The 27,441-nt window shown below is 39.6% G+C and overlaps 1 protein-coding gene across 2 annotated transcripts in view; it reads left to right on the forward strand.

Annotated features, from left to right (window-relative positions):
• Positions 1-13,653: 13,653 nt before the first annotated feature.
• The window catches only part of PKD2 (polycystin 2, transient receptor potential cation channel), a 53,922-nt gene continuing 40,134 nt past the window's right edge, over positions 13,654-27,441 (forward strand). Inside the window, exons 1-2 of one of the 2 annotated variants that reach the window (XM_026509755.4) lie at positions 13,654-14,349; positions 21,962-22,075. In XM_026509755.4, the coding sequence (XP_026365540.1) occupies positions 13,749-14,349; positions 21,962-22,075 (715 nt within the window). In that variant the 5' untranslated portion in view covers positions 13,654-13,748. Of the gene's footprint in view, positions 14,350-19,511; positions 19,772-21,961; positions 22,076-27,441 lie in introns of those variants that run through there. The other variant, XM_057309860.1, reaches the window with a different exon arrangement.

Below are 27,441 nucleotides of genomic sequence, written 5' to 3' on the forward strand. Positions count from 1 at the left end.
TTTCTCACAGTTCGGAAGGCTGGGAAAGCCAAGTCGTGGCACCAGAAGATTGGGTGTCTGGTGAGAGCTCACTTTCTGGTTCATAGACAGCCATCTTTCTGCTGTGTCTTCATGTGGTGAAAGGGACTGGCGATCCCTCTGGAGCCTCCTTTTTAAGGTCATTCTGGGCTGTGCCCTCTTGAGCTAACCATGTCCTTAATACCTTCACATTGTGGTTAGGATTTCAACATATGAATTGGGGCGGGGGCGGGGGGTTGTGGACAAAGGAACAGTTGGTCTATAGCTCCTACCCTCTAGCCTCAAAGCTTTTGGAGATGGGCCAAAACACAGGCAGACTCTACTTGGCAGTGCCTCCAGAGCCTCTCTGGAGGTGTCAAATCAATGATCTCATCTACCTCAAAAAACTTGACAAACAAGAGCAAAACAAACCCAATGTCCCTTTTTACCACTTTCATCCAACATACCCCTGGAAGTTCTAGTCATTGCAATAAGGAAAAATAAATTTAATTTAATTTAAAAAGTAAAGAGTACACAAATTAGAAAAGAAAAAATAAAACTATTTTCAGACAACATGGTTTTCTATGTAGAGAATTCCGAGAAACCTACAAAACATTTCTAGAACTAAACAATGACTCCAATAACTTGTAGGATTCGAGATCAACATACAAAAATCAATTGAATTCCTATATACTGACAATGAACAAGTTAAAACCAAAATTAAAATGATGTCATTTATACTTGCTAAAAAAATGAAATGTTTTGGTATAAATCTAAAAAATTATGTATAAGATCCGTATGATAAAAGTTACAAAATGCTGACTTAAAAAAAAAAAAACGCAAAAAAGACCTAAATACTTGGGGATTCACACCAGGCAATAGCAAAAAATCCTAAACAATCCAATTAAAAAATGGACAGGAGAATAAATAGACATTCTTCCAAAGAAGATATAAAGATGGCAAACTGGTACATAAGAAGGTGCTCAACATCACTAATTATCAAGGGAATCAAAATCAAAACTACAAGGAGATATTACCTCATACCTGTTAGAATAGCTATTATCAAAAAGACAAGAGATACCAAGCGTTTGCAAAAATATGGAGAAAAGGGAACTCTTGTGCACTATTGGTAAAAAACATAAATTGGTACAGTGACTAGGGAAAACAGTATGGAGGCTCCTCAAAAAATTAAAAACAGAGCTACCATATGACCCAGCAATTCCACTTCTGGGTATTTATCCAAAGGAAGTTTGGATAGGGAGGTTTGGATAAGGAAGTGATTTATCCAAAATCATTATCGATTCATCAGAAAGATATAACAATTGTAAATATTTACTCATTATTGGAACACTTAAACATATAAAACAAATATGAACAGAAATGAAAGGGCAAATAAACAGCAATAAAACAATAGTAGAGGACTTTATACTCCATATTCAACAATGGATTCATCATCAGACAGAAAATCAATAAGGAGGGGCGCCTGGGTGGCACAGCAGTTAAGCGTCTGCCTTCGGCTCAGGGCGTGATCCCGGCGTTATGGGATCGAGCCCCACATCAGGCTCCTCTGCTATGAGCCTGCTTCTTCCTCTCCCACTCCCCCTGCTTGTGTTCCCTCTCTCCCTGGCTGTCTCTATCTCTGTCAAATAAATAAATAAATAAAATCTTTAAAAAAAAAAAAAAGAAAATCAATAAGGAAACAGTGAGCTTGTATAACACTATAGAGCAAATGAAAATAACAGACATTTATAGAATGTTATTTTCAGCAGCAGCAGAATACACGTTCTTTTCAAGCACATTCTCCAGATAGATTGTATGCTGTGCCACAATACTAGTCTTAACGAATTTAGGAAGACTGAAATCATATCAGTCTTTCCTAATCATGATGGTATAAACTAGTAAGGAAAGTTGGAATATTCACAAATATATGGAAATTAAACAACACACTCTTCAACAACTTGTGAGTCAAAGAAGAAATTAAATGAGAAATCAGAAAGAATCTTGAAATGGAATAAAAACATGCCAAAACTTATAGGGTCCAATAAAAGCAATTCTAAGTAGGAGTTTATAACAATAAACGATTGGATTAAGAAAAAAGAAAGTTCTCAGATAAACAACCTAACTTTACACTTCAAGGAACTAGAAAAAACTAAGCCAAATTTAACAGAATAAAAGAAATAACAAAGATTAAAGCAGAAATAAATGAAATAATGAGTAGATGGACAATAGAAGAGATAACAAAACTGTATTGGTTCTTTGAAAAGATAAAATCAACAAACCTTTCATTAGACAGAGAGAGAGAGAGAAAAGACTCAAATAAATAAAACTATAAATGAAATGAAAGAGGGGACATTACAACTACAGGAATATAAAAGATCATAAGAGACTATTATCAAAAATCTTATGCCAATGAATTGGATAAACTAGAAGAAATGGATAAATTCTTAGAAACATTCAACCTACCAAGACTGAATCATGAAGAAATAGAAAATGTGAACAGTTCAATGACAAGTAAGGACATTGAATCAGTAATCAAAAATTTCCCAATAAAAAAACCAAACAAAAAAACCCAAGCCCAGATGGCTCTATGGGCAAGTTCTATCAAACTCTTACGGAAAAATAAATGCCAATCTTTCTCAAACTCTTCCAAAATATTGAAGAGAAGGGAACACTTCCAAACTCATTTTACAAGACCAGTGTTAATATAATAATGGATATATGTCATTCCACATTTGTCCAAACCCACGGAGGTAGGATACCAAGCATGAACTCTAATGTAAACTGTGGACTTTGAGTGATTATGTTGTGTCCACGTGGGTTCATCAAATATAACGAATGTACTACTCTGGTGGGAAATGTTGGTAATGGGGAAAGCTATGCATGTGAGGCAGGAGGCACATGGAAAATCTCTTTACCTTTCCCTCAATTTTGTGTGAACCTAAAACTGCTCTTAAAAAATAAAGTCTTTAAATATGGGGGGGAGAAAACCACAACAGTGGTGAAAAATTTTAGCATATCGCTTAGGGTCACTTAGATTCAGTTAGGAAATAGATGACATACTCAACAGGCTAATCTGACTAGGAGTTATATAGAACGGACCAGCTTTTATTTTAGGCTAATTTGGCCCCACGACTGAAGCATTATCTTTCTGAGTCTTCTACTCAATGCCCCATATATTACAAAGTTTCCCTACCTTGGATGTTGAGAACTAGAAAATTTTCTTGCTCTGTGAGAGTATCAGAAATTTTCCCACTTGCTCCTTTCAGGTAGTTATTTCCCCGGCAGATTTCCCGGCAGGCAGTTCTGTGCTGAGGCAGATTCATCACTTGCACACTCTGAAATGAAAGGGCAATTCTGGGAGAAGTCTGGAGCTCCTTCCACAGTTCTCTCCCCTCTGGTACTCTGTCTGCACATTGGCCTCCCTTGTACCTTGGCCTCCTTGGCCACCTTGGCCCCCCCAAATTCTCAACTTAGTCTTCTCAACTAGGAGGGACTACACTGCAGCCTGGGAACCCCCTCTAGGTAATTATTGGGAAACCATAGAACTGTCATCCTTTGTTTATCTCCTCGTTTGTTTATCTTCTTTCAAGGATTACTGTTCATCACTGCTGATTGTCTGATGTTTGAAAACCATTCTTTATAAAACTTGACTGTTTTGTTTTCTGTTTTTTTTAAATTGAGGGTAAGTGGATATATCCGTCCCTGCTGCTCTGTCAGGGCTGGGAACAGAAATCCTTTAAAAATAATTTTAACTTAAAAAAATAATGAAAAAGACCAAATAAATATATGACCACAGAGAAAGAAAGAGTGAGCTGGCAGAATTCACAGGAGGAATTAAGGATTTAAATAAATAATTGGAGAAATAAAAGTCACATTCGAAACTATAAAAATGAAAGATACAGGGGCGCCTGGGCGGCTCAGTCGGTTAAGCCTCTGCCTTCAGTGGCTCAGGTCATGACCTTGGGGTCCTGGGATGAGCCCTGCTCAGGCTCCCTGCTTCTCCCTCTCCCTCTTCCCCCCCTCCCCCACTTGTATTCTACCCTCCGCTCTCTCAAATAAAGAAATAAAATCTTTTCTTTTTTTTCAGGGTTGGGATAGATAACTTTTATTCCAAAAGAATTCCATATCCATATTCCATATCAATAACAGCATTTAGGTAAGTGTATACCCTTGCTTCATAGACAAGATTCATTTGAATGCCTAAGTTAAGGCATTTAAAAATTATATATATATAATTTACATCACCCATTCAATCTCATTTCCTTATATAGGCAGCATCCTATAAAATGAAAAGTCTTATTCTAAAGGCCATATCTGCATGTAAAATTTAAAAAATTAATATATGCATGGATTTTTTTACACCAATCTTATAAAAACAGTATGTTCCGTTTCCAGGGATAATTAGCATCAACTTAGTCTGCTGCTAATTTCAGTTATTTCTCACCAAGTACATTAAAAAAAAAAAAGTGAACGATACAGTAACATGGAGGGCAGGATTTGTAAAAACTTCTGTTAAAAAATAGAAAATGAGGGGCGCCTGGGTGGCACAGCGGTTAAGCGTCTGCCTTCGGCTCAGGGCATGATCCCGGTGTTACGGGATCGAGCCCCACGTCAGGCTCCTCCACTATGAGCCTGCTTCTTCCTCTCCCACTCCCCCTGCTTGTGTTCCCTCTCTCGCTGGCTGTCCCTATCTCTGTCAAATAAATAAATAAAATCTTAAAAAAAAAAAGAAAATGATAAAAAGAGAAATAATTAGAAAGAAGATAATACAAAAATCAAACACTGTAGCTCCAACATATGCATAATTGGTATTCCTGAATAAAGAAAGCAAAATTTAAAGTATTTCAAAATTACAAATGAAGAAAACTTCCCTAAAATAAATGAAAAATTACATTTGCTGACTAAACCCATATAATTTTTCCCAGAAAAATAATTATGCATAATAATCAACACAATGATGTACTCTAGAGCAGGATAATAAAAAATTCACCAAGCAGGTAGATTTTGGGTAGGAAAATCAAGTCATCTGCCACAGTTGAGAGGAAAGAGTGGGTTTAATCTGAACTCTACTTCTCCATGGCAACATTTAATGACAGAGGAAGGTGGAGGAATGTGTCCAGGATCTTAAAAAGAAGGAAGATTGAACCAAGAATATTATGCCCAGCCCATTTGCTTTATGTTTATGGCAACAGAAAGGCACTCTCAATTTTGTACAGACTCTGGGAATAATGAGGCATTAATGAGTCCTTCTTTAAAAAAATGAAAAAAAGAACACTTAATAAAAAATCTATCCCAAAAGGATTGAATCAAGAGAACTTGGGGAAGGGGAACCCATGTTTGAAAAGTATTGGTAATGACTACTGAATATATCTAAATATAAGATGAAATATTATATTATTATTTTAGAAGAAAATAAAAGTTTATAGACTTTGACAATGTCAAAATTATTAATTTTTGAAAGTGTTGGTAGAAAGTATGTACTTACCTTATTTTCAGAAAAGTCAAAGCCTACTGAAAAAAATTGACAGATCAAAAAACAATTCCTTGCTTAATTTAAAAAATTGATGTTATTAAAATTTACATTTGTAAGTAATTTCTAAATAACATTCAGACAGAAACCCAACACAGCTCACTAATCCTCTCTAATAAATCGATGAGAAGCCCTTTACAGGTCAGGGCAAAGTAAGGACTATGACCAGACAGAATCATTAAATAAAGTTAAACCATTAAAATTTACGAATTTAAAATATGTAGTCAGTGAACAAGAGTATGAGGGAGGCTACTGTAACGAAAGTAGGACGGTATTAGTAAAAGGTTAAACAAACAAACAAACAAAAAGAATACAACATGCAGAAATAAACTCACACATGCATGGTCAATAGATTTTCAAAAATAGTGTGAAGATGATTCAAGGGAGAAAAAATTGTCTTTTCAACTAACGATGCTAGAACAATTGGACACTTATATGTAAGGAAAAAAAACTTGCTTCATACCTCCCACCGTATGCTAAAATTATCTCAAAATGGATTATATGCCTAAGCATAAAACCTGAAATTATAAAACTTCTAAAAGAAAATATAGGAGAAAATGTTCACGGCCTTGGATGAAGCAAAGATTTTTAAAAATATGACACCAAATGTACAATTCATAAAAGAAAAAAATCACAAATTGAACTTTACCAAAATTAAGAACTGCTATTAAAAATTACCAAGAGAGTTCATTTTAAAAAGGACTTCTGGAATATTACAGCTAAGATTTCAAAGCTATAATTTAATTATGTAAAAAAAGAAAAGTAAGGTTCAGGGACTCCTGGGTGGCTCAGTGGGTTAAGCGTGTGCCTTTGGCTCAGTTCATGATCCCAGGGTCCTGGGATGGAGTCCCTCATCGGGCTCTTGCTCAGCAGGGAGGCTGCTTCTACCTCTGCCTGCCGCCCCCCCTGCTTGTGTTCTCTCTCTCTGACAAATAAATAAATAAAATCTTTTTTTAAAAAAGAAAAGAAAAGTAAGGTTCAGCATCCTCTAAAGTCTCTAATCTCCTAACTCTTGCAGAGTGGGAGGCCAAACCGGCCACCCTAAGCCCAGACAAGGGGTCCCGAACCTGTGGTCATACAGCATCTTATGCACCTAACACAACTTTTACCAGTCTGAAGATTTACTTCTATTCAAATTTGTTAGTACTGTTTTAATTGCCAGGGACAGAAATCCTAACCTGGAATAAATTAATCAGAAAGGAAATGTTAGAACTAATGAAGTCCAGGGGTGGATCTGCCTTCAATTAGTGCTGGCTCAGGGGCTCAAATGATATCATCAGAAGCTGGTCTTTCTTCATCTCCTAAGACCCACCTAAGACATAATAAATCAGAATCCTGAGAAGTTAGACCCCAGAATCTTAAAACCAACAACAGAAAACACTTTCCAGATGAGTGCCACAAAGCACTTATCAGTTCCTCGCTTTCTGTGTGTACAGCTTGTCTTTGCAAGTTAACGCAGGCTTCTTGTGTGCAAGGACAATTTCTTCTGCATCCTAATCGTGTCGAAGATTGTGGTCGATGGATATTAAACAGGTATTCTGTAAAGTCCGGTAGATCTAGGGATGCTGTAAGTTTAATGCTATAAGCATCAGAAGGCATTTGAAAAAAAAAATCTGTATTCTTTTGGAAAATCTGGGTGAGTGAAAATACAGGTGGATTCAAAGTTTTTGAACAACTACATCCAAATGGAATTAGTGAATAAATCTGAGTTAGTACATAGCAGTATTCCAAAGCACTCTGTTCTTGGCCCTGCCTTGTTCAAAATTCTTTTGAACTTGAATAAAGATATAGATGATAAATATGACATCTGCTATTGACAAAACCAGAAGATGTCAAATGATAAAGATGTATTTCACAGTGTTCTTAAATAGCATGGTCACCCAAACATTACCACTGGATCAATTTTGGTATTCTTCCAGTCCTCACATTACATATATATATATATATATATATATATATATATATATAGTTGGATCCATTTCCCCTGAGCATCAACGTTTTGGCTGCCAGCTTGTCTAGACTTACATCCTTTGACTCTAAATCTAGCAGGAAGAAAAGCTTTTCTTTTCCACAACTTGAAAAAAAGTTCTGTCCTGATTTCCATTGAAGAGAACCAGATCCCACGCCTGTTCTTAAATACCATTCACAGGAGCCAAGGGTTCATGATGCTCTGGTCGGCCACGCCTGAGTTCCACACTCTTCGCTTGGGAACTAGTGGTGGTGTCAGCCACATCTAAGGCACACATGGGCTCAGAACAGGGAAGGGTGGTTCCCCAAGAAAATCTGATTATTGTTTTGGTAAGAAAGGGGAATGGCTATTGAACTGCTAAACAACAAACCAAATAAGCCAGGGTTCGTAGGGATTTACATTCTACTCAGGAAGACAGCTATGTTAACAGGTATTTTCAATATGAAATGATAAATGTTGGGGCACCTGGGTGGCTCAGTTGATTAAGCATCTGACTCTTGCTTTTGGCTCAGGTCATGATCTCGTGGGTTGTGAGATCGAGCCCCTCATCAGGCTCCATGCTCAGTGGGGAGTCTGCTTAAAGATTCTCTCCCTCTGCTCCTCCTCCCACTCACTCAGAAACTCTTTCTCTCTCAAATAAATAAATCTTTTTTAACAAAAACATAAATGTTGTGATTAAATTTTACAGGGCAGAGGGACAAGGAAATTCAAGCTAAGGGCCAGGATTATGGCCAAGTAAATTTCTAGAAGGGGATGATTCCTGAGTCTAGAAAGATTCTAAGTTTTTAGGAGATGTAGAAGAGGGTTTGGGGATGATGTAACAATGTTTCCAGGCATCTTTGATTTATAAGATTTGATCCCTTTCAGGCAGGAATTATGTCTTATCCTTGCCCTCCTGGAATCCAACACAGTGCCTGATGTCTAGTGGACACTCTGTAAGTGTTTGATGAATTTGTTAATATTCCCTCATAATGTGTTCAGCAAAAATTCTATGGTAATTTGTAAGGTAAATATTTAACCACATTATTCACAGAAGGAAACTGAGATACAGAGGTTAGGTCATCAAAATCACAGTGCCAGCCAACAACAGTGCCAAGGTAACTCCCACAGAGGCAGGGACACATCCAAACCAAATTCTAGACATAAGGTAGAATATCACAAATCCTAGCCTTGCATTATTAGTGCTGTAAATTGAGAAATAAAAACAAGTAAAAATTTTAGTATGGTTAGCAGTTCTTATAAAGCCCAAAACACCAGATTTTTTTCTAATGATTTCAGATGTCAAGTGGTAAAAATTTATTTTATAATGTTCTTGAATAAATAAGGACTGGGAAAAAATTGAGAGGGAAACATGTTTGTTTGGGTGGGTTGCTAAGCAACACCACACATACCAGAGAGTCCTTCTGGATTTCCTTTGGAAGGTGAAATCTGCAAGACCAATGGGTCCTTCTGCTTGTGTCCGCTTCATCTGTTCACATGGGAAAATAAAAGCAAAACAGGAAACAAACAAGCAAGTCTAGTAATACAGAAGCCAGAAGTGTGGAGAATACTAAGCATTAAATCGGACTGGACTATTTTTAAAGTTGCCTTTTAAAGGGCTTGTCTGAGTGTCCACCATGGCACTGAGACAAAGAGATGGGGTTTGTGTAGCATGTTCCGGAAGAACTTACCACACAGATGAAATAAAACCAAATAGCCTCCAGCTATGTTATTTATCCTGCAGTATTTCAGGCCCTGTAGGTTATTGAAACTTGCAATATGGCAATAGGATTATGGCAACCAGGTGAAGAAAAATATGAGTTTGTGCGTCTCATTTATTTAATAAGAGAAAACTTCTTATGAGAAATAGGGTTATAAGATGAATATTAAAGGGAGGAATTCTGTGGGAAGGGGGAGAAATTTACAGGTTCAAGGCCTACTTGAGGAAAAGCAAGGCACTCTGAAGGAGGAAAACATGCCAAGGTAAAAGCACAAAAGAGAACATTAGGAAGCCAGAAAGAATGACTAGGTATTTGAACAGGAAATACATTTCATGGCTGGTGATGGGTTTATGAAAACTAAGATTGGAACTGGTAATGAAATTGCTGGAACACAAGATTTAGGATGCAGTGCATTAAATACTGTCCACGTTATGGTACACAAATATTTCTCTGGATTTTTTAAAAATCACATTACTTGTGAAGATTTGTAATTAAAATTTTGGGTAAGCACACATTTAACTCTGAATTATGTATGTGTGGACACATTTTTGGTCAGTCTGAATTGTTTTGGAGACAATGGTATAGTCCTAAAAAAGAATGTTTCAAATTTTATTCCAAGTAATTGACACTATAAAAGATGGCACATTATTATTATTATTATTATTAATTATATATATAGAATAAAGGCTACTCTTTAACATGCATCTCAGGCCTTCCATGATCTGGCCCTACCTTCCCCTCCCATGCCAGCCTGAGTTGTCTCTCTCCTCAACCCCTTCTTGTGTTGAAAGACTTGTTACTGACTTGATGCCCTGGGGGCCGAGAGCAAGCCACCCCAAAAAGTGCACCTTAGCATACTGATTGTTTTAAATAAAAGTTACTTAAGAAACAGCCGGTGTAAGGATACTCAGAACCACCTCCACCCCCCTCCAGCAGGAAATCAGCGTGCCATATGAAAGGTACCCTTCCTGTGCTAAGAAGTACAAAGATATCCTTATCACCGGAGATAGGAACTTTAAAGCCCAAAAAGCTGTAGAAAAAACCCTGAGATCATAACCTGAGCCAAAATCAAGAGTCGATGCTTAACCAACTGAGCCACCCAGGCGCCCCATGCTCTTCTACCTCAATTATGATAAATATTTCCATCTGTTACAATAACTTATGTGGTTTTTGTTTTTTTGTCACAACTGGATTACGAGCTTCTTTGGATCAGACACTCCCTGACTGGTGCAGAGGTTTCTACAACAAATACTTCTTGAGCACCTGCTACGTGCCAGGCACAATGCTATGGAAGAACACGATCAGTGCAACAGGCAAAAAGCCCAGCCCTTAAGGAGTTTGCATTCCATGCAGAATTGTTGAGGGACATGAGCCTAGTCAGGTGTCATCTTTTTCAGTCATACCGTTAGACCTTTGGTTAAGACTGGGGTTTTCTAACCCTTCACGTAGAGCCCTTTTTAACCTTCACATACCACCATTTCTTCTCTGAGGTGCAAGGGGACTTGGAATAACTTATGCCCACAGGAAACTTTATTTTTTAAGATTTTATTTATTTATTTGAGAAAGAGAGAGAGCCAGAGTGCCCGCACACGCACAAGCAGAGAGGAGGGGCAGAGGGAGAGGGAGAAGTAGACTCCCTGCCCAGCAGACAGCCTAACTCGGGGCTGGATCCCAGGACCCGGAGATCATGACCTGAGCTGAAAGCAGATGTTTGACCGACTGAGCCACCCAGGCGCCCCCCACATGAAACTATAATTATGTCACTGTTCAAAACGTTATCTTCAATTTTGTAATGTTGGTTTCCCAAGGGTGTTTTGATTTTCCACAGTTCAAGGTTTAGAACACAGCAGATGACTCCTCAGTTTATCCATTTCTTCTTTGTTCTTACTTTTTTTTTTTTTTTTTTTTTTTTTTTTGCTAGCAAGTCTATAGTCCAGAGATACAAGGAGGAGAATACTGAGTGGAAAAACAATAATACCAAGGAATAATAGACTAATAAAATTAATTCAATTACTATTTATTTATTGGGTTCAGGTTCTGTGCTTTCACTATGCCTAGTAAGTAACATTATTATTTTAATAGAATATCCGAGATAGAACAAAATATTCTTGGGACTTAACTTCAGGGAGTTATCTCATTGGCGAGATACATACGCTAACTCTAAAAAACAACAGATGGGAGAATATAATTTAGTATTGTAGAGAAGAGAAGTTGTTCCTCTACCCTTCACGGCCTTCCAGCTGAACTTAGAATTAAATTTACATGAGACAGATTAATAAACGGAGAAAACCCCAAAGTTCTATTATGTGCACACAGAGGCCTGATAATGAAATTAAGGTCTAAACAAATGACCAAGGCAGGCAGTTTTTATATTTTTTAGACAAAGAGACAATATTTGTGAGGAATTGACAGGCATAAAGAAAACCGATGTTTGAGAGCTTTAATTAATAAGGAATTCTAAGTGGAATTTGGGTTGAGGCAGGAGATTAGGAAAAACACACTCTGTCTTTAAGAAGCTCAAAGTTAAGAAAAGGATACTGATAACTAAATAGATAAGCTGTAGAATTGATGATAGGTGGCCACGATTACCTGAATAAAATCAGCATGTAATGAGCACATAGGGAATCATACAAGATGGGAAACAATGCTAAGAAGGTAGATTGGGAGCTATTATGGGCTGAATTGTGTCCCCCTCAAAAATTCCCATGTTGAAGTCCTAATCTCCAACAACTCAGAAAGTGACTGTATTTGAAGACAGGGTTTGTTTTGGGTTTTGTTTTTTAAGATTTTATTTATTTATTTGACAGAGACAGCGAGAGAGGGAACACAAGCAAGGGGAGTGTGAGAGGGAGAAGCAGGCTTCCCAACGAGCAGGGAGCCCCATGTGGGCTCGATCCCAGGATCCTGGGATCTGGACCTGAGCCAAAGGCAGACACTTAAGGTCTGAGCCACCCAGGTGCCCTGAGTGTTTTGTTTTGTTTTGTTTTGTTTTTTAAGGTAATTAAGTTAGAGTGAGGTCATTAGAATAGGCCCTAATCCAATGTGACTGGTGTCCTGATGAGAAGAGATTAAGACCCAGACACCTACAAAGAGACCACCATGTGAAGACTCCAGCGGAAAACCACCATTTACAAGTCAAGGAGAGAGGCCTCAGAAGAAGCCAATCCTGCCAACACCTTGATCTCACACTTCCACGCTCTAGAATTGTGAAAAAATAAATTTCTGTTGTTTACGCCCCCCAGTCTGTGGTACTTCATTTCGGCAGCCCTAGCAAACAAATAAATACAAGAGCAGATGAAGAAAATTCACTAACCTAACCTAAGGAAATTAAATTTTATCTGTTAAGCTGTGGGAAGCCCCCCAGAGGTCTCTAAGCATCAATGTGACGGGAGCAGTTTGGGTTCTGAATACAATCAGGAACCTGGGGACCCCGACGAATGGAGATGGAACTGAAAGGTCTGTTGTTCCAGTGAGGAATAAAACAAAACATAAACCAAGGGCCCTGGACGAAATCACTGACAACAGGCATGAGAAATAGAGATCCTATAAGAGAGATTTGGGGGGCAGAAGTAGCAAGATCTGGGGAGATGAGGTGTAGGAGGAGAAAAGTAGACAGATGAGGGTATCAGGGAGAAGCGTAGCTTGAGAAGGAGGACAGCCATGCCTCAAATTTCAACTGGGGGCACAGGAGGCAACGCAGGCTTAAAAGAGGAGAAGAATGGATATTTAATTTGGGATAGGTTAAGTCTGAGACAATTGCAGGAACATCCAGTTGGATGTGCTCCGTAGAGTGGGAATAAAGTTCTGGGCTGACCTGGGCTTGTGACTCGGAAGCCAGAGTCTAAGGCGGCAGCGGGGGGAGGGGATGAGCTCACGCTCAGAGCACCAGCCATGTGAAGGTTCCAGGACGCAATCTTTGGGGGTCCCCACAATGTGTGGAGAGAGGAGCCAACCAGAGGTTGAAGAACCCATCCAAAATGCAACGGAAGCGGGGACAAGGAAGTCAGCAGTAGTAGTTTGTTGGTAGTTTCGCTAGTACACACCATCCCACAAAATGGTTTTCTCTCTCTCTCTCTCTCTCTCTCTCTCCCCACTTTGGGAAATCGAGGCAAAAGCGGCTGGGGGTTAAGAGGCACCCAAGCATTATGTCAGGGTCACGCAGGCAGTGACAGCTCCGGAAGCCCCTTCTCCGCAGGCGAGCGGGCGGGGCAGCGAACCGCTCCCTGCCGGAGCCCCTCCACCCGAATGGAATGTGGGCGCCCGCACCGGGCTCCGGCTCCACTTTGAACGGGAGCCTGGGCGCCGCTCGCCGACCACGCAGTCCGCGGGGGCGGCTTCCTCGCACCTCCCCCTGCAGCGCGCCGCGGCGGCTGGGCGAGGCGAGGCGAGCGGGAGGCTGGCCGAGGGGGCGGGCGAGGGACGCGGGACTGCGGGGAGGTCGGGGGCGGGGAGCAGGAGGCGGCGGGCCCCGGGAAGAAAAGAACATGGCTCCGGCGGCGGGCTGCGCCGAGCGCGGCGCGGGGCGAAGGCGCGCGGGGAGTCAGTGACCGCGATGGTGAACTCGAGCCGCGTGCAGCCGCAGCAGCCGGGGGACCCGAAGCGGCCGCCCGCATCCCGAGCGGCCGGCCCCGGCCGGCTGATGGCGGGCGGCGCGGCTGTGGGCGCCGGCCTCGCGGCTCCGGGCGGCCTCCGCGAACAGAGGGGCCTGGAGATCGAGATGGAGCGTATCCGGCAAGCGGCCGCGCGGGACCCCCCGGCCGGAGCCTCAGCCTCGCCTTCTCCTCCGCTCTCGTCGTGCTCGCGGCAGGCGTGGAGCCGTGACAACCCAGGCTTCGAGGCCGAGGAGGAGGAGGAGGAAGAGGAGGTGGAAGGAGAGGAAGGAGGAATGGTGGTGGAGATGGACGTGGAGTGGCGTCCGGGCAGCCGGAGGTCGGCCTCCTCCTCCGCCGTGAGCTCCGTGGGCGCCCGGGGCCGGGGGCTGGGGGGTTACCACGGCTCTGGCCACCCGAGCGGGAGGCGGCGCCGGCGAGAGGACCAGGGCCCCCCGAGTTCCAGCCCGGCCGGCGGCGGGGACCCGCTGCATCGCCACCTCCCCCTGGACGGGCAGCCGCCCCGAGTGGCCTGGGCCGAGAGGCTGGTTCGTGGGCTGCGAGGTAAGAGCGCGACCCGCAGCGGCTGATGCACAAACCAGAGCTGCAGGCGCCGGCCGGAGCCATCGCCCGCCGTGGGCAGCTTTCCGGGGCTCCATCTCGCATCCCTCTCGTGTCCCCGCCTCCCTTGGAAGCGCGTACCCCACCTCTGCTAATTGTGCCCTACTTCCGGTACCCATGGCGGGATTCCACTACGCCCTTGTTTGTGCCAATTTGAGGGATACCTTCTTCTTCTAAAAGAAGATAGGTCAACATATTTTTACCTCTGTATATAAGTGAAAGCCGTAAAGAATGAAAGGATACCTCTGAAGATTTTTTTCTTGTAGGGAAAAAAAGAAGGAATATTCTAATATAACTGAAGGTGGTTGCACCTGTGTATCGGGTCTTCCACTGGTCTGGATGCCCCCTTACCCCTCATTCCATTCTGAAAAGGGTAACTGTAGTGTTATCCAAGTTGTGGGAGAAGTGTCATTGAGTTGTCACAGATGTTGTTTTGGTGATGTGTGTGCTTGTTTTGGGGAGAGCAAGCTGTTGAGAACACCAGAAATAGAATAAAGTAATGTCTATGAAAACATGTAGCCATTTCTAATCTAGGCATTTTTCTAAAACAGTTGCAAGGAAGAAGTTACATTGTTTTAAAAACTTGGTAGTATGTTTTTAAATAGCTAACTTAATGTTCTTTGAAATTCCAACAGTGAAGTCACCAGATACCAGCTGTGTGTACATGTGTCAGAGTTCAGTGCACCCAGCCTTCCAAAGGCAGGAAAGCAATTTTCAAATTTGTCAGTGCGTATTTAGAGGGCACAGATTTTCCAGGAGCAGAGAGGATCCTGTTTTTGCAAAGTTTTGTCGGAGGCATCCTTGGAAAAGAGTTGCATTTGCTCTCACCATTCAAATTATTTTAATCTCCACTTTTAAGAGTTTACATTCTCAGTTCTTTTGAAAGTTTCCCTTCCCTACTCTTCCCTATCAGTTTTGCAAATCTTGTACAAAAAATCCAGGTGTTTTTATAGCAATGTGATTAAGACCAGGTCAGCCCTACACCCAGATTCCAGTTCCACCACACACTGGCCCTATGACCTTGAGCAAATTGCTTAATATCTCTGATCCCCAATTTTTGCTTTTCTTAAAAAGAGATAATCATAATACTTTGTTCTTGAGTGGGGAGAATTAAATGAGATGAAACATGTGAAATGCAAGCATGTCACTGACATGTGAGTGCTTCATAAATAAAATCAAATTTTTAATAGTGTACACTTTTGTACTTCATTTATGTAAGTGCATATGCTGTTAATTCATGGCAGGGTGGGGAACAAAAGATCCTTTTGAACAACCTATGTAAGTTAGTAAAAAACCCTAATGCTTTTTAAGGTTCAAAACTGTATCCAAACAAATTATTTTTTTTACATTGTTTTAAATGTGCTTAAAAAAATATTCACTGAAGTAAGAGAAGTTTTTTTACAAGTTAGCGAATAATAAGTTATGATACTTTTACCTTTTGTGAATAAACTCAATAATGGAATATAATGAAATGAAATATATATCTTTATATGAGTTTATATACAAGTATAGTTTGTCAAAAAATTTTTTGCAAAAAATTTACAGTATATAAGCTCATAGTGAACTTCTAGTAAAACCTTATCAGTGGTCTAATTAGTAGGGGAAGAGACTCAGGAAAATGTTAATCTTAGAAAATTTTAGAATAAATTTTATTTTATTAAATATATTAAAAATTAAACATATACTTATCACTTATTAAGTAAGTGACATTTGTTGAATAATTAGCACCTACTATGAAATACTGTGCTAGGTGCTCCCTCCTCCACCACCAAAAAAAAAAAAAAAAAAAAAAAAAAAAAAGAACTAAAATAGTACCATCACCATTTTCCTATGGACAGAAACCAAGAAAAGTAAAATAAATAACCATGAATGAGTTGTGATATTTTTCTGTTATGGGATACCAATGACAAAAACCTTATATGCATTTTGTAAGTAAGTACCCTAGGATCAGAAGAGAAAGTAAACTTGCAATTTCTAAAGGTAGGAGAAATTAGTCAAGGTTGGAGTGGTCAGGAGCTTCCCTGGAGGTCTCCTGCTTTCCCAATTTTATACAACTGACTCAGATTTCCTGGGCCTCTGTTCCTCATTAATAAAATGAAGGAGTTGAACCTAATCTCCAAAGTCTTTTCTAGCTTCAACATACTCTGTGATGGTCTTTAATGACATGAGTCTAAGATGGACAAAAAATGATCCTTTTTGCTCTTTGTACAGTAGATAGCCCTGTCTTCTTAGCAGGGGTAAGATGGTAAAGAAGTGTTGGAGGCCTGGTTGTGGGAAACACTGTGTCCACCCAAGGAGCTGAGAATGTATCCCTAAATATTAGGAAGTAGTTGCAAGTTGTTAACAGGGCCAGAAACATGCAGAAAAGGACTATCAGTAGGCAGTGCGCTGTGCAGAAAAGCTTGCACAGGGAGACAGAGAAGGACCGTGTAGCAGGCAGCCAGGGAAGAAGTGATGAAGGTCTGGACCAAAGAAAGTGAAGGATGGCTGAAAGATGTAAAGACTGCCCCCAAACTTAAAGGTATCCCCAATAATCTTGTTTACTTTTTTCTTAGCAAACTCTTTTTCATGCAAAAATAAAATTTGACACTTTGCATGAGTCATCAAATTTTCTCAATTTCCAGAATTGAATGTGTTCTATGGATGTATCAACTTGGTAAAGTCATCTCTTGTTATTTTAAACATCTATGCTTGGGTTTTTGGGGTTTTGTTTTCCTGGAGAAATCCTAAAGCACTGGCTGTATTGGTCAGGGTGGGCTAGGCTGCTGTAACAAATAGATACCTCCTCTCCCATTCACTATGTTGTATCATCACTGCCCATTTCCAGAACTTTTTCATCATTTCAAACAGAAACGCTACCCACGACCACATTCCCCTGCTCTTGGTAACTTCTATTCTACTTTCTGTCTCTGTGACTTTTTCTAATCTAGGTACATCATATTAGTGGAATCATACAGTATTTGTCCTTTAGTGTCTGGCTTATTTCACTTAGCATAATTTTTCAAGGTTTATCCATGTTGTAGTATGTATGCAAATTTCATTCCCTTTAATAAATGAATAACATTCATTTTGTTTATCCATTCATCAGTTGATGAACACGTGGCTTGTTTCCACCTTTTGGCTGTTGTGACTTTCCCTTTGTTTTTAATCCAGACCTCATTCCATCACTTCTTCCTTTTCTTTTTTTATTTGCATTTTAATTGTATTTCCATAGCTGTGGGGATTTTTTTTTGAGGGAGGATTGCTGCTGTGGGTTATGTGGTAAGGCTATGCTGATAACAGAATTTGTGCAGTCAACAAACATTTGTGAGAGTCTCCTTTGTGGTGTATATATTAGGGTTACAAAGATGAATAATACAAGGTCCCAACTCTCAAGGAGCTCAGTTTAGTAGAGGAAACAGGTATAAGTAAATAATTGCAATGTGAGGTCCCAGGGATGGGAGGGACCCAAAGAAGAGAGGACCAGCTCTACAGGACGAGATCAGAGGAAGTGAAACTTGAGTTAAAACTTGGAGGTTGAGGGGGGAATTTAAGGAGGGAAAAGTAGCAGAAGTAAGACCAAGCAAGCCTGTAGCTTATTGGTACTTTTCCCTCTAAAAGGTTAGAGCTCGTGGAGGCTCCAGGAAGGGGGCTGGTATGGTCCCAAGTCAATCTGAAGATGATTCTAGCAAGAATGTCGAGAATGGAGTGAGGCAGATAGTGCTGTTTGGCAGGAGAATAGGTCAGGAGAGGACTAACCAAGAGAGGGGTAACTGGCTGCAGCCAAGGCTTGTGAGCTGGGATAGAAGGAAGCTGGACTGGGGCGCCTGAGTGGCTCAGTCATTAAGCGTCTGCCTTTGGCTCAGGGCGTGATCCTGGAGTTCTGGGATCGAGCCCCACGTCGGGCTCTTCCGCTGGGAGCCTGCTTCTTCCTCTCCTACTCCCCCTGCTTGTGTTCCCTCTCTCGCTGGCTGTCTCTCTCTCTGTTAAATAAATAAAATAAAATAAAATAAAATAAAATAAAATAAAATAAAATAAGAAGGGAGCTGGACTGGAGAAGCCATCAGAATTGTGGACCAGCTCCATGTGAGGGTTAAGAAAAGGGCCTGTTCTAGCTTGGTACCATTAACCCAAACAGGGCAAGTAGGTTTCTAGACAAAGAAAAAAGTCTCCGTGTGGTGTGGGGCATGCAAGTATGAACTGTCTGGACTATGCAGGTAGAACTGGCTGGTAGCCATGGCATCTGCTCATCTCTACCTCAGGAGAGGGCCGACTCAGAATTTAAGATTCAGGAGTCAATAACATAGAAGGTAGCAACTGATATTCTATAGTAAATGGGCCGATAGTAGTAAAAAGTCACTTCCCTTTTTAAAGTTGGCCCTGCAATTGAGGTAAATATTTGGGAGGATTGTGTTTGTCTTCCTAAATAAGGCCCACCTGTGTCTGAGCACAAAAAAACAGAATTCTTTCATGATATAAATGCAGTGAGAATTTGGTTAGGCTATTCACAGTGAAATCGAAGTCCGTATAGATTTGGGTGTTTACACTGCTCTGAAATTTAGACCAACTAGATGTCAAAAGTGGGACATTTTTCAGAGTTGCACCTGTTTCGGGAGCTATAGGCAGGCCTCTTCCAAGTACTTTATGTGCTTTACACATAATATTTCTAATTCCCAGAGCAAGCCCACAAAGAGGTACTCTTATCCCATTTTCAGCTGAGGAAATGGAGGCTCATGATGTTCAATAAGGTCTCACAGTTCATATGTGACTGAGCCCTCAGTTGAGCACAGCTGACTCCGAAATTCCACATTGCACCTTGTCATGATCGATGAGTCATGGGGGTTTAGTGTACATCAGATGGGACGGGGTTGGTATGAGGCACGTGATCCACATGGAATCTTTTAACCCTGGAACTGAAATATTCAAGATGAAATGATACGATAGCTGGAATTGGTTTAAAAATTGGGAAGGAGTGGGTGAGGGTTTAGATGAATCAAGGTCAGTTGTTGAGTTGATAATTGTTGAAGCTGAGTGAGAGATACATAGGACTTCATTATATCATTCTCTCGGTGATGTTTTTTATATATTGCAAAATAATAGTTTGGAAAGTATTTGAATAAGATAGTTGCATATATGGCATTTTTTCACAGTTATTGATGTTTAAGACATCTTTTGTGTTTCAGATGATCCATCTCAGAGTTCCCCTATATTCGTATTGATAAGTACCACTGGCTAGGGGAATATACACTGTCTAGATGAAGTCCTCCAACTTTGGGGTCTGGCATTGACCAAGCACCTTTTTAAACATGAGAGAAGCTGGATATGGTCTGGTGTCCCCCTCATATCCTGTTCTGCCTAACAGCTGGAGACATCTTACATACTGAGTGTGAGTGCCTGAAATGCTGGGCATGTACTCCCACCATTATGAGGACAGTTGTGGGAAAAGACAACAGTTGATTTTGAAGAATGCTGCCATTTTGGACATGAACACTGCCTTTAACCATTCTTTGTCTATCAGCTCTGCTGAACATGGGAAGTAGCTGGAGGACAGCAATTTTTTTCTATTTGTGGACAGAGCCATTTCTCACTCATCAGAATGTAAAGAGATCCCCATGTCCTAATACAGATCCTACACACACACCCAGTGGGGAAATTGGATGAAATTTTGAAAGTGATAAATATTTGAGGAAGGAGATACAGTAATTTAGAAAGTCAATGAAATGCATAAAGTATATTATATAAAAATATAAATAAGGGGACTTTGTTTCTTTTTATTTCAAATGTTTCATTCAAGGGCTAGAATTAAATTGCCATAGATCATTGCACGTTTAACTTGAATAAAATTTGCTGGGAGTTTGGTTTTTCTATTTATAGGTCAAGCAATACCATTTGTAAATATTAAGAACCATGACTACTCCTTAGTGCATAATTGTTTATAAACCATGGGAAAGAGTGAAATCACCGACTGAGGCAAGACAACAATCTTTGCTGATGATAAAGAGACTGGTAATCTCTACTTACGTGTATATTTTAGGCCTGGTCTCCAAAAGAAATATAACCAAAGAAATAGGGTGATTGCGTCCAGGGCTACTGAGCCGAATATTTGGCTGCCTCTGTGTTATTCTGAGTTGTAATTTTCCATGTCATCTAAATTTGTAATAATTTTTAAATATGATAGAGTTTCAGCGAACAAACATTCTGCTTGCTGCATTTCTTCTGAGTGAGTAATTCCCTGACAACTACCAGATCTTGGCAGAAGCAAGCCTGGTCATAAGTCATGCTCCACTTTCCGTGTGCTGAAACCTATGATGCGTAACACAGTGTCTTTGAATTCAGATGCTGATTTTCCTAAAGGAAATTTGGGAGGAAAAAAAAAAGAAAAGGAAATGAAATACCCAGCTTTAGGAGTAGAATTAATGTATTATTATAAGACTTAAAAAATACATAAACACTGGTCATGGAGTCATTTCCGTGAAATAAAAGCTGAGATGCCATTTTTCCCTGTTCTCTGTGTGGCTTGATGGTGGCTTAAGTGGCTGTGTGAGTTTCAGTGATCGATGGTGTTAAAGTCTGTGGAATAAACGTGTGAGGCAGAATGCTGGGGCCAGGTTGGCTGCCATTCATAGTCAACCTAATCTAACTGAAAGGATTGAGAAGTTTGTCCTTTTTGGCAAACACTAAGGCTCTTCCAAGTAACCAGCAATGTGATTTTACCGCACTGTTCATTAATGGGGGTTTTGGCTGGCCACCACGTCTGTCTGCGGAGCGAGTCCAACACTGCGGTCACTGCCTCCAGCAAGCTCATGGAGGGTTATGTCATCCCTGCTCAGCCAGCCCAACACTTTTTCCATCTGCTAAAATATGCAACATGGTTGCTGATTTTATTCTTTCTCCAAAGAGAGAAGTTGGATGATGGTTGCTTTTAACTTAAAGATGATATGTTAATTAGCATTTTTCAAATCTGTTAAGCTAAGCCTGTTTAGGGTAGTCAGTCAGCATTGAGTTTCTTAAAAGGAGAAAGACGGGTGCAGAGTAGTGAGATTTTGTGCCAGCGTGCTAGAAGTTTGGTGGATATTTCTGTAGTGAAAGGATGCTCTGACCAGGCTTTCTTTTCATCAGGGGTGATCCAAAAGGTGTCATGTGCCATAGAGTTACATCATGTCCTAACTAGGTTAAGTGAGAAGGTAGTTGCCAGGTTGTGTCCTCCCCCACACAGGAAGAGCAGATGGATGTGCGCACTTTTTTAATATGTTCTTCTAGGGTACCCTCATTTCCTGTTCTCTCTATAAATTTTTACTAATAAGACATTTTCTGATGGGATTGGGAGTTTAGACAATGACCAGACTGTCACCCTGTGTTTTGCACATCTGGGGAGATAGTAGAGGCTGATGTATTCTTAAATAAAAGGCACTCCTGCTAAAACAATCTCTTAGTTACATTCAGAGCATGCAAAAAAAAAAAAAAAAAATACAGGACAATCCCCCTTAAAGGTTATACTATTTATTTTATGTTTCCTCTTTGCCATTCATGAGATTTTTAACAATAAAATGTCATACTTTTCGTTATTATTTTAAAGGTCTCTGGGGAACAAGACTCATGGAAGAAAGCAACACTAACCGAGAGAAGTATCTGAAAAGTGTTTTACGGGAGCTGGCCACATACCTCCTTTTTCTCATAGTCTTGTGCATTTGTAAGTAGAACATTTCCTCCTACTAAAGGAAAAGTTTTGAAAATATTTGACCTGTCGAAACCATAATTGAAAGGAATTGTATATGCATCAGGGGTTCATTCAGAAGCTCTCTATTTTCAATTTCAGTTTAGAATTTGGTAAAGCTCTCCTCTCTCCTCTCTTCTTTGGTAAACATTGATTAAAATTCAGCATTCTCTGATTGGCCAGTTCATTGTCAGTCATGACCATTTTCACTATGAGATGCATGTGGCAACCTGCCAGATACCAAGACACCAGGTAAAAGGATTTTTTGTATTAGGTTTCCTGATAAATACACTGAAACTATTTTTACATCAATTAACGTAAAGTCTAATGTAAGAATAATTTTCAGCAAAATGATGTTCCAAGTTTAATGTTCAGGAAATACAAATAATGTCTCCTAATATTGCTTTTACGGATATATATATATATATATATATATATATATTTAGAAGTCCCATTCTTTTGGATCTGGATGTGTTTGTTGTGTGGGTTCCTTCATTCTAATTCATAATATCTTCCAAATCTTCGGTAATCACCAGCCTCGTACTCTACTTCCTCTCTTCTTTCAGTATGTCCGTGCATCCCCTGGGATGGGAGGTGAGTCAAGCCTTAGCCAGGACAAGTCTTAGAAGCCATTTGCTTCCAAGTCCAGAAAGTCGTAGACAATGGATTGATGTTCTGAATCAAAGGGTGTTGGATGATGAGAGCTCTGTCCTGTTCTCTCTAAAGCCCTTTATGAGAACAGACAAGGAGCAGCTTTATAATAACCAAGACCTCTCACCTACCCCTGGGAAAGGACTTATTCATAGAAATGCTTAAAAAATTACCACCAATTTTGAAGAGTCCCCTTCTTTCTATATGGAGAGAATCAAAATTTAATCAGTGATTTAATAAGACCATTCTTACTACATTAAAATTGACCTCCTTGGGGGCGCCTGGGTAGCGCAGTCGTTAAGCGTCTGCCTTCGGCTCAGGGCGTGATCCCAGCGTGCTGGGATCGAGTCCCACATCGGGCTTCTCCGCTGGGAGCCTGCTTCTTCCTCTCCCACTCCCCTGCTGTGTTCCCTCTCTCGCTGTCTGTCTCTCTGTCACATAAGTAAATAAAATATTTTTTTTAAAAATTAAATTAAAATAAAATAAAATTGACCTCCTTGAATTTAATTGACTAAGTGCAAAAAGCTTCCTTAAAAATATTTTTTAAATGTATTAGATTTATTTAAAAAAAATTTTTAAAACTTGTTAGTTGAACATAAAGGATTGAGGAAACACTTAAGTTTCAATATTTATAATTTTAAGAAATTGAGTATCATTTTATTTACTATCCCCACACACAGTTTTTTATTAATACTAGTAAGCTCTTAATGAGCTTTAACAGGGAATGACTTTTTGCATTTTCTGAGACTTTGACATCCCAAGTGGGAGCTTAAGAAAAAAAGAAAGTATTTAAGCTAGAATGTATGTATGTGTGAATAACATCCATTTTCTTGATTTTTTTCTGTTATTTGTTTAGGAAGGAATGTCATTACTTTTTACAACATTCTATCTAAAATCGAAATGTTGAAAAAGTAGAAAAGATCTATTCATTATATTAAAAGTTGTAAAGCCAGAGATGTGATATTTTTAATTTTTCTGTTCTAAGCTGTTAGAGCTTAGAATACTGAAGTAGAGTTTGTTCCCTACACAGGCGCTTAAATATTAAACTACAGTGACCTTAAATATTAACAGATTGATTAGAATCATTATTAAGTTTTTTTCAAGCATGACACAGACACATACATACATATATATTTCTTGTGCAAAATATAAGTATCCCTATAAGTAAGTCTAGGTTTTCAGTGGCCCTCCAAATTGCTTGAGCATCGGAATCGCCAAGTGAATTTTTAAAAAATTACAGTTGGCCCAGATCTGCTAAATCAGAGCCTTCCAGATGTGGCCCAGGGAAGTGAGTGTTCTGATGCACTGACAAGTTTGGGAACTAGGCCAGATAAATAAACCAAATACCTAGAGTTCTAGGAAACATGCCTTAAGTCATATAATTAGTGTTTTCTTGTTTATTTTGGAGTTTTTAATGCTTTTTGTTCTTTTTCACACTAATCACTTTTTTTTCTTCTATCAGTGGCTACATATTTTATATAGGCTAAGTTTTATTTTCAGAGTATTGTAGAATCTCTGGCTAGGAAGGGATCTTAGCAGCCATATGATCAAACCTCCACTGAATGCTAAAATTCCCCTTGCAGCATCCCTCTCAAATGGTCAATCTTCCTGTTTCTAATTGAGCAAGAGTTTCAAGTTAAGGGACTTTCTTTGAAATAGTTCATTTTGCTATGGCTGTGTTAGAAAGTTCTTCCTTATATGAAGCCAAGTCTATCCTGTCTAATTTCCTTTCTTGGCTCCCCTCCTCCAAGCCCACCTATACCAAGTACCTTTTCCATGTTCTTCTCCAATTAGCCCATCAGAAGTTTGGAGACAAACATTTGGTCTCACTTATGTCTTCTCGAGGCTAAACCTTTCTGGTTCCTTTAACGTTGATCGTGTAGTTGGAGACATGCATTTCAGGACCCATGTGATAGAAACTCCCTCCAGTACATGTTCTGTTTATCAGGTCCCTTTGAAAGCACAGTAGGAACCTCATGATGAAAGAGTGGAAACATGGGGCCATGGGTGTCCTCAGTCAGATACACGGCTGTGGTTCATGCCTCCTCCCATCACCCGATTCTTCACATAAATGATTCCTCAGTCCCTTCACCAAAAATGATAAAGCACTGAGTCCCCCAACTAGTATACGAACACTTTTTCCTGGAACAGAGTGGAGGACTTCCCTTTCTGCTATGTTAAATTTCATCTCATTCATTCCATGTGTTGAAATTATTTTGGATCTAGATTCATTCATCTTATGTATCAGCTGTTCCTCTTGGCTTCACTGGACCAACAGAGTTGATATCATCCATGTCCTTATCCTGTTAATTAATAAATCAAAAAAAGATTGGTCAAAGAACATCATCCATTAGTCAAAGCTCTGTGAGTGGAGTTCAGTGAACTATATTATCATCTAGCTCAGAATGTTCAAGAATTGGGTAATAAGAAAGACTTTTTTAGATGCCTGTCAGAATAACTCCACCATTCCTCTGCTGTTGGCTGTTGACCAAATTAAAAATGAACGTTGTGAGGATAAGCGCTCATGATTTACTTCTAACAAAGCCTTACTGGCTCCTAGTGATTGAGCCCTTTCCCATTTCTCAAAAACCATCTTTTTAACTACTAGTTTTAAAATCTTGCCATCAATATCAATATCAAATGACCAGTAATATCAATCACATTACTCTGTGGGTAAATGAGATAATGTACTTAGCTGTATGCTTTGCATATTGGAAGCTCTTGATATGAAGTAGATAGGATTCTGGAAGCAGTTGGGATAGTAGGAAAAGTATAGATTTTTCTGTATCAACAGAGATCTGGGTTCAGATCCCAGCTCCACTACTTATATACTAGGTAAGCTTGAGCAAGTTATTTAACCTTTCTGAGCCCTTGTTTTCTCATCTGTGGAATACTTATTTTGAAAGATTTTGTGGGGTGCCTGGGTGGCTCAGTTAGGCATCTGCCTTCAGCTCAGGTCGTGATCTCAGAGTCCTGGGATCGAGCCTTGAGTTGTCGGACTCCCTGCTCAGCAGAGAGTCTGCTTCTCCCTCTCCTGCCCCTCTGCTCCCCTGCTCAGTCTCTCCCTCTCTGTCTCTCTCTTTCCCTCTCTCTCTCAAATAAATAAATAAAATAGTTAAAAAAGAAAAATATTTTGTGAAGATTGGGATTAATACACCAAAAGATCCTAGGATACTGTCATATAATTAGTAAGATCAAAATTCTTCCCAGAGATAGTTGACAATGGCTGAATTGTTTCATCAGTAGGTTCTAAGAAGGGTAGGTTCTAATTGGGCATTCATTTGAAGCAACTAAGTGCCCATGAAGACCTATTTTCTATCTTGTTGGTGTTAGTTCTAAACCCCTATGTCTTTAAAATTAGTCTGCTTAACCCAGAGGAGAGAAATAACATGGGGACTAGGTGATCCCACTCTCTGTATAATTTAGAATTTATTCTTACTTGAAACCTAAGGTTGCTATGAATCCCCCCTCAAAGTACTTACTTATATATGGGTTACTGTTATAAACAGCAACAGTATTTCTTTGTGTGACTTAGATGCTGAACTTAAAGAACAGGATTAATAGTATTATTGAAGATCTTTGGAAAAGCCAAACGAAGTCTTTGGTGAATCTATGATTAAAAATACATTTGCCTCTTCTTTTTTTCTGCTCTCTCCATTAAAATTTCTCAAATTTCCTAGCTTTAAACGTAATAATGGACATCATAAAGAAAAGTTGGTTGAGTTAGCATCATAGAAATGTGGTATTTCTGTATGTCAAAGAAATAGACAAGATTAAAAGGCAGAAAACAACTGTAAAGAATACTTACAAGACATATTACAAAGGATTAATATTTTAACACATTTATAACCCACAAAGCACTGAGAAAAATACCAAGGCCTCAGTAAATATTTTACAGGGTAGAAAATATAACATATTTCACAGAGTAGAACATGTAATCAATTAGTATAAGGAAAAGTCTTTAACTTTAAAGTCACCAGCGTCCAAAGAAGTAATGAAACTGGAGAAATGAACAACACAATCATAATACAGCATGTTATGTCCTAGGACAGGAAGAGCTCTTAGAAGAAGAAATCTATGTGTCTCTATCTCTTTATCTCTGGAAGGAGGCTTTGCCTTGTATTCTAAAAAGAAAGAAAGAAAGAAAGAAAGAAAGAAAGAAAGAAAGAAAGAAAGAAAGAAAGAAAGAAAGAAAGAAAGAAAGAAAGGGAGAGAGAGGGAGAGAGAGAGAGAGAGAAAGAAAGAAAGAAAGAAAGAAAGAAAGAAAGAAAGAAAGAAAGAAATGAATAGTATCAAATCAACACGTTGTATACCTTAAACTTATACAATATTGTATGTCAATTATACCTCAATAAAAAAAATGAATATTTTATTTTACTTGTAAAAATCTTGCGAAGATGATTATCCAAGCTAAAGATAGTTTTCCTAATTGCAAGAGAATTCATGCAGATGAACTGTTGATAACTAGGTCAGGGACGTCAAAGTCCCTGGGTTAATCATCACGTTGGTGGGAAGCTAATTCAATCTCCAGTGACAAACATTCCAGCAGCTTTCCACAGCAAACACATTCAGTCTGAAGCTTGCAGCCCATGGAAAGTAACTTTTAAAGACTGCCTGTGGCTGAAAAGCTCTTGGTCCTTTTCAATAAATTGAACAAAACTACACTGACAAGAAATGCATGTTCTTGTATA

This window comes from Ursus arctos, unplaced genomic scaffold (genome assembly GCF_023065955.2).
Source record: "Ursus arctos isolate Adak ecotype North America unplaced genomic scaffold, UrsArc2.0 scaffold_9, whole genome shotgun sequence".
In the NCBI taxonomy this organism is placed as follows: domain Eukaryota; kingdom Metazoa; phylum Chordata; class Mammalia; order Carnivora; family Ursidae; genus Ursus; species Ursus arctos.